The sequence below is a fragment of the Chinchilla lanigera genome, unplaced genomic scaffold (genome assembly GCF_000276665.1).
Source record: "Chinchilla lanigera isolate Chin_1 unplaced genomic scaffold, ChiLan1.0 scaffold00055, whole genome shotgun sequence".
Lineage (NCBI taxonomy): Eukaryota > Metazoa > Chordata > Mammalia > Rodentia > Chinchillidae > Chinchilla > Chinchilla lanigera.
The window spans coordinates 15796952-15805115 of NW_004955456.1; the positions used below are offsets into that span (position 1 = coordinate 15796952).

Genomic DNA, 8164 nt, shown 5'->3' on the forward strand with positions numbered 1-8164 from the left:
AGCAGAAGAGCTCAGGAGGAGACACAGTGACAAACGGCCACAGAGGAGGGAGGGAGACACAGCAGGCAGAGCCTGTGGGTATCAACAACCTCTTCCTGACACCGTGGCCCCTGGGCAGACCCAGCTGGTCTCAGTGCCTGCTCCTCCTGCCTGAGTCTTCGGAGTCCCTGAATTCCTGCAATCTTGTAGGAATCCATTCTCTCTCTCTCTCTCTCTCTCTCTCTCTCTCTCTCTCTCTCTCTCTCTCTCTCAAAGAAGCTCTGGGCAGATATCTGAAGAGTGCGTTCCTCGACATCACACAGCCAGCAGAGGGCGACATCAGGACTGCAGCCTGGGATTCCAGGGTCCTTTCTGCTGTTCTGGACAGGTAAATGCTGCGGGAAGGAGGAAAGGAAGGAAGGCAGGAAGGGAGGAAGGAAGGCAGGAAGGAAGGAAGGAAGGCAGGCAAGAAAGAAGGGAGGAAGGAAGGAAGGAAGGAAGGGAGGAAGGAAGGAAGGAAGCAAAGTTGTTCTCACTGGCTCTGACCCCCTGTCCCCAATCTACTCAAACAGGGCTCTGCCAGGAGTCCCCTGTAGAAAGAGACCCCAAATCAAAACAAAGGGCACCCTTCATGTGCAGGCCCAGATTCCCGAGCCTGGAGCTCCCCACCCCGCGTGAGTGCACCCAGGTCGCACAGATGCCAGCCTTTGGAGGATGCTGGAGTCCAGCGGGGACAGCCAAGACCTCAGGCTGGGTAAAGCTACCGGGTGTAGCCCTATTTGCCCTGGGCACCATGCAGAGATCACCCTATTCTTGTGCAAGGACACAAAAAAGATGGGCAGTGATGCCCAGGTGAGGGCACAGCCGCTGCCCTGGTGGTGAGGGAGCTCTTTGTGGATTCGTCTTCTGTATCTCGGGAGGCTGTGGCACTTCACAGACCCTGCTGGCCACGAGGCAGCCTCTGCCGGGACACAGCCAGCTGTGGCTCGGTGCCAGCCTTTCACACGCCAACCTGTCCATCTTGAGTCTGCGCTCCAAGCACCCTCTGATCTAATTCCCACGCACCCAGCCAATGTTCCTCTGCCCACATCATCCTGGGCAGTGCCAGGCAGCAGGAGCCCCCCTGACAGCCCAGAGCCTGCTGGGAGGCTCAAAGCAGCCGGTCCCGGACCGCTCACCCCTAACTCTCGGCCTCTGTGCTGTGTGTCACTCAGTCACCTCCCTGAGGCAGTCACCCAGCCTGGCAGCTGGCGTTTGAGTTGGCCCACGGTGCCTAGTATCCCTGGAGTTCTTGTGGGATTGACAGTTGGTTCAAGAAGACATCGGTGCAAGAAGGGGTAAAAGCCCTTGTCCCCAAGCCCTCACTGAGGAAGTTTCAGGGTTTGGCTGACTTCTGGATATGCCGACCCCACAGAAAGGCTTTGAGGGTTGCAGGAGACCTTGCAGGTCAGTGTAGTGGTCAGGGGTAAGGCACCTATCAGGCCTTACTGCGGAAGGAGGTCACAGCATGGGGAGGTTAGGACACACGGGGCCAGGGAAAGAAGACAGGCTCTGAGGGTCACACGAAGCCTGATTCAATGTCTATGAAAGGTCCGGATAGGGTAAGTCCACAGAGCCAGATGAGTGATTCCCTAGGGCTAGGAGGAGGGGGATGCGCCTTTTAGTATTGCTGGAGGGACAGGGCTGCTTTTGGTGTGATGAAAGTCTTCTAAAATCTATGGTGGTGACAGCAGCACAGCCCTGTGAATACACCAGGAGGCACTGAACTGTGATTTGAAAGAGGCGAATAGAATGGTACAGAAAATTTAGCTCAGTGTTTTAAAACCGAATGCAGGCTCCAGGACCAAATCCTGGCTCTGCCACTTAGTAGCTCTGCAAACCTGGACACCCACCGAACCTCCCTGCACCTCCGATGGTCACCTGCAGAGCACAGCTGCTGGATGTAGGACTTGCTCTGTCAGGCAGCGAGGACACCAGAGTCGGCACCCGGGAAGGGTTTGGAGCCGCCCAGCCTGGGTTCATGGAGTGGCTCTTTGCTTTACTCAGCTGAAATAGGAGCCCAGAGAGGGTCAATGGCTTGTCCAAGGTCACCACTGTGTCCAAAACACATGGCAACGAGCTGGCCACTCATGCCCGTGAATGGGACCTTATCTGGAATGGGACCTTACACGGGTATCATTTGGTTAAGGGTCTTGAGACAAAGTCCTCCAAGTGGGCCCAGCATCCAACGGCAAGTGTCCTTATAAAAAACACACAGAGGAGGGGACAGACATAGAAGAGAAGCCATGTGAAGACATAGCCAGAGACGGGGGTGGTGCAGCTGCCAGGCCAGGCCGCCTGGAGCCTACAAAGCAGGAAGGGACAAGGAATATTTTCTCCACGAGAGCCACCAGAGGGTGTGGCCCACATATCAAAGCCAGGATTCCTGACCCTGGGCCACACTTGGGGCCTATTAGTCAAAGAAATGGATATACACATGTGCACATGTGCACACACACACACATACACACACACACACACACACAGATTTGTGCAAGGCATTGGAGGGTGACTCAGGAAAACCTGTGGTGCAAATTCTAACCTGAAAGCTGACTTGCGCTCCAAGAGCCACAGTTCTGTTTGAGTCCAAAGGTAGGAAAAAGTGGTGTCCCAGCTGGGACAGTCAGGCAAGAGTTCCCCACTCATTCAGCCTTTGAGGCTAACCAGGCCTTCAACTGATTGGGCCAGGCCCACCCACATTAGAAAGGGCCATCCACTTGCCTCAGCGGCTGGTTCAACTATCACCCAGACACACCCTCACAGACACACCGAGAACAATATTCAATCAAATTATCCAGGTACTTGGCCCATGAAGATGACACATAAAATTAATTATGACTGGGCCTTTTATTGTGTTTCTCTATGAAGAAAACCCAGTATCAAGCCCAGGTCCCTGAGGGCTGTAGAAAATGGCTCTGTGACCCCCTTATACTTGGAACGTCACCCACCCATGTCATAGCTCATCTCCCGGAGACAGGGGACCTGCGAGCCCACCAGTCTCCCTTAGGCCACACTGACAGGTTCATTAGCTGCTCCAACCCCTGCCTGCAAAGAGAATTAAATTTGCCTTTTACACCGCACCAATTGCAAGTTAATTAACTGGCAATTGAAAATTATAGGTGACATCAGAATTTATTAACAACATTGTAAATAAATCTCCCTGGAATTCAATTAATTGAAAACCTCATGAAACTCTCATTTTATAATCCATAAAGCAGGTCTGGGAGAGGCGCTGCAGAGATGTGGGGCTGGACTCGCAGGTGTGGAGTTGCCCGCCTGTGGGGAGGAGGGGTCTCGGCTCCGCTCACCCGCCATTGGCCTTGGTCCCCCTGTTGGCCACCATAGTCACCACCTTTCAGGGTCTGGGAAGGAGCCCCCCCCCCACGCCCGCCAATGTCCTGTTCCTCAGGTGCCCGCGACTCGAACCCCATGTCTGACCCAGGCTGGGTGCTGGGGATGTGAACGTGACACAGAACGGAGGGCCTCCCTGGATCCCTCAGTCTGGAGATCCGTATGGCATCTTGATGACCCTTAGCTGGGACCCAGGGCCACACTGGTTGCTCACCTTGTGAGGCAGGCAGGGGGAGGGGACACAGGCGAGAACCCCCCGGAGGCCAGTACGGCCCATCCCCCTCCCCTGTCCCCCAGCCGCTGTGGCTGGTGGCTGACTATGGCGGGACAGGCAGGGACCACTGGTTGCAGGTCAAGTAGGCGGGTCCCCCTCTGCCCTGTCTGCCAGGGGACCCTCAGCACTTCCCACTGTGCAGGGGAGAGGACGGTCCCCAGGTCAGGCCCAACTTGAGCCCGCACCTTCCTGGGCTCAGCTGGACAGATGCGGTATGGATGGAGGGCCCTGCCCCAGGCCAGGACCACGACTGGGCTCGAGCTCAGGGCCCTGGGGAAGGAGCCTGATGTCAGCCAGGTCCCCACTGCTCTCTCTGGAGCTCACCTACACATGCACACACAAACACACGCTCTTGCACACATACACACCCATCAGCAGACTGGCATGGTGTGGTATTTGGGGAGGAATGTCTGGCTCCCCGTGGACACAGGTGGAGCGTGCCAGAAGCAGCACGGAGCGGGGAGATTCACTCCAACGGTGCGGGGAGCCGCCGAGAGCCCACCAGAGATGAGTCTGGGCGGGCACCATGGGCAGGGTGGGGTGGAGTGAGGGGCAGATGATGCTGGAGACCAGGAGACCAGTTCTGTGTGATTCGCTTCACACCCTGAGGCTTGGGCCTTGCAGACTGAGCTCAGATTGGGCAGGGGAGGGTGTCCACAGCTCCTCTGCAAGGTCCCTCTTGGTGCAGCACAGAACCAAGGACTGGATGGGCCCAGCCTATCCTTTGGCCTTGGGGGTCAGAGAGGTAGAGTGCTGATGAGTTCCCACAAGGCCCACAGCTGTGCTCCTTCAGAGCTGTGAGTGCCAGATTGTGCCAGGCCCTTCCCTACCCGCTTGCTCCATCTGCCGAGAGCACCTGGCATCTCCCTGTATCTGAAAGCCAGCACACCGGCTACCCAGAGACAAGCCTGGCCAGGAGGAAACTCCCAGCCAAGACCCCATGACAGAACCAAGATAAAGCCAAGGCCAGGAACATGGGAGCCACAGCAGTCTGGTGAGTGAGGGATGCTTGTATTTCAGAAATCTCCTTCTACAAGCCAGGTGGAAGGAGATGTCAGGCTTTGTCTGTCGCTCAGGATCAGCTTCCTCCTCTCCAGTGTTTGGGGTCCACCACAACCCCCACTGGGCAGCAGCTTTCATGTCCTATGAGAATCCCTTCTACCCCTCCCGAACCTGCTCTGTTCCTCAACCGGCTGTGTGACCTCAGGCAAAGCCACTCAGCCTCCCGGGGGCTCCGCTGACTCACCGCACATTGAGACAGGTGGCAGTGAAGTGGAGGGAGGTGGCGGTTCATGTCACCATGTGTGTGGCACGATGCCCGATCCTATCCTTATTAGGATGACGAGCTCATGTCTACCTCCTTAGACGGACTCTGTGCCCCAGCCCAGCTCTTGGGGACAGCGCCTGCCTGCCCCCAGGGCCCTACCTGACACACTTCGGATGGAGCCTGTCCACCCTGCTGGTGGGAGCTCCTGCCCCCTGCCCCATCAGCCCCTGGTGGCTCTGGCTTGCGGTCTGAGACTATCTGGGCCCGCTGTCCCCCACGCAGGGCTGTCTGGGGCCGCTGCGTGGTTCCATCTCAGGGCACAGACGGCAGCACCCACAGGCCTAAGTATTTACAAGTCACCACTGTGCTCACTGGCTGGTACGTGAAATATCCCCCTTCTATGGCAAACACCCCTTCAGAAGGACGTGGCAGCCAGCTTTCACTTCAAGCCATCACCTCTCAGAGTTTTATGCTGGAAGGTGACAGCCAGAACCAGTCCCCGCTCCCTGAGCCTCAGCCCCTTTCCGCGTTTGCCAGCTTTGTATGCGCTGAGATCCTCATTCATTCATCCATTCTCTCATTCATTCACTCATTCTGCTTCATTCGCTGAAGTTCCCAGGGCCTGAGTCTACTAAGGTGCTAGCGCAGACACATTCCAGGAAAGAAGGGAGGGAGGATGTGTGCTGTCATGAACACCTGCCCTGGGAAAGGAATAAGGGCCAAGGACTATTCTCCTGCAGAGCACGTCACATTCCCGGCCTGGCTGTCCCTGCCAAGGTTGGGCTTCAGGCACCTGCCCCACCCTGGGTCTCCTGGTAGCTGAGGCAGCTGCCAGCAGGGGCAGGCCCCACGTGGATGGAGGAGTCCCGGGCCAGCAGGAGTGTGAGAGGGCTGGCATCCAACATTCACAAGCAAATAAAGGCAGGAAGAAGCCCTAGGCAATGTCTGCGTCTCCTGAGTCTGCCTGTGTCTCCCTCTTTCCCCTATCTCAGTCCCTGATCCTGGGTTCCTGGAGTGGCCCACAGTCCCCTTCCCCCATGCCATCAGCCGTGTACTTGGTCTAAAGTCCATCTTCTCTACTGGCTTTCGAGCTCCAGCAGAGGCTGGGCTTGGGTTTGGGGAAGGCCTAGGGAGCACGGCAAGTATTCTGCTCACACAAAGGTCCAGGGTGATTCAGCAGCCACTCTGGGCTCAGCCCTGTCCCCTGGGCTTCCCTTGAACGCCAGGGAGGGGAACTTGTGGCAAGGTAGGGGTCTCCGAGCCCAGAGCCCAGGGGTCCCCCAATTGAGCTCTCCTCCCTCAACGCTGCAGATGCAGCACTGCTGTGGGAGGCGCAGCCTCTGTGGGGGTCCCTTCCAGCCTCCACCCTGGACTATTTACCTCTGAGGCCTTACAGCCATCCCGGCCTGGCAGGAGCTGCCCAGGGCATCCGGGTCAGCAGGATGCAGCCCGGCCTCCCAAAAAGAGATGCAGTGGGGAGGGAGAGCACCTTTATTGTCAGATACAAGAACAATGTCACAGGTCTCGAGCGCCCCTCCGTGAGGACGAGCACACCTGCCTCAGGAGGGGCATCTGGGCCCAGCGGGACCCAGCCGCAGACTTGTGCAAGCGCCAAGGGCGCCGGGTGGCCAGCCCTGCCATGTGTGGAGATGGCCACCGGGTGGTGCCAGCACCTTCAAGTCTCTGAGTTTCTGTCGTTGCTGAGTCCTGGGACCTGGCCCAGTGAGAGAGGAACATTGGTAACAGAGATCTGGGGACTGAGACGCCTCAAGGGCTGTGGTCTGAGCTGCTCTGGGCCGCCTGGACCTTGCCGGCCTCTGCCCAGAACCCCAGCTGCGAGGGCTGCGGGCATCGTCTCCCAGCAGGCCTGGGCCCCGGGCAGCTGCCCTCTCTCCAGTGTGCCATGTACCCCAGAAGTGACGGGCCCTAGAGATCTCAAATAGAGACAGGGCAGAGTGGGGCTTTGTGCCCCCCACCGATGGGCAGCCCTGCTGAATGTGCCCTCCTGCCTTGGTGGGTGGAGGGGCTTGGTAGGGGTGTGGGTGGGCTCAGAGGGACTGGGAGGGAGAAGCGGGCAATGCCAGTCAGGTCCAGAGGCCTTCACATTGCCACCTCATGGTCCCCAAGTCCATGTGACAGTCAGGGGTGTACTCAGGTCTCCCTGGCCTCAGAGAGCAGCCTCAGGCCAGCCCCCTGCCCCTCTGCAGCCAGAGAAGCCCTGTCCCGCAGGGGGTGAAGGGAGACCCGGGGCCCTGTGAGCTCCACGCCAGGTCGATCCCACATCCTCTGGCACCGCCTACACCCTCTTGTCTGCTTCCTCATGAAAGGGAAGAAACTGGTGGTGTCCAGGGCACAGGACACCGGGACCCAAGAGGCCAGGGTTCAAATCCTGCCCCGGCCCCTGTGATCCTGGGCACCAAATAATCTGGTGGATTATTTATGCTCTCTGAGCCCCAGTCCCCGCATCAAGTGGGGATAACAAGCCTACCTCCTACAGGTTAAATGAGACAGCATAAGGAATGCTCCCTGGATGGGCCCAGATGCCACGAGGACTCTAAATGACGAGGATTATGGTTATTCTCAGCCGACACCCAGCCCACCCAGACCCCGTCTCCAGCAGGGACTAGAGTAGGGGTGGACAGGGCAAGGAAAGGGCTCTGCCAAGGGTGCCAGTCCCCTTGGAGCCTGGCCTGGAGGTGGGGCCATCCATCTGCCCCTAAAACCCCCCAAGCCCAGGAGCTAGTGTCCTTCACAATTGTCCAGGCTGAAGCTGTGTCCCAAATGGGCCTCCTCCAGGTCCAGTGGCAGTACTGCCCAGGCAGGGTCTTTTGCCAGGTCTGGGCTCACCCTGGAGATCCGGCCCTCACTTCCTGCTGCTGGCCTGGCCGGCGCTCTTCTGTGCGGGCTCAGGACCCAGCAGGGCAGCCAGGGCACCATCAGGTTGGGGGCCACCCCGCTTCATCTTCAGGTTGGCTCTCAGGGCAGCATCCTGGCCAGAGCCCCCCTCAGGGGAGGCCTGAGGATCTGGAAGGAGGGAAGGAGGAGAGGCTTGAAACAGCCTCGGTACTCAGGGCACCTCTGCTCTCGGCACCTGGGTATGGGGATAAGCCCTTGTCCAGTGGGGACAAAGCAAGACAGCTGCTGGCTTGGGCTCCTCATCCACTCATCCACCCATTCATTCACCGACCCATTCACTCATTCATCCACCCATTCACTCATTCATCCACCCATTCACTCATTCATCCACCCATTCA

General features: G+C 58.1%; 1 protein-coding gene across 1 annotated transcript in view; it reads right to left on the reverse strand.

Annotated features, from left to right (window-relative positions):
* Nucleotides 1–6390: 6390 nt before the first annotated feature.
* Nucleotides 6391–8164, reverse strand: part of Col26a1 (collagen, type XXVI, alpha 1) — a 148008-nt gene continuing 146234 nt past the window's right edge. Inside the window, exon 12 of the mRNA XM_005396899.2 lies at nucleotides 6391–7934. Within this exon, the coding sequence (XP_005396956.1) occupies nucleotides 7774–7934 (161 nt within the window). The 3' untranslated portion in view covers nucleotides 6391–7773. The remainder of the gene's footprint in view (nucleotides 7935–8164) is intronic.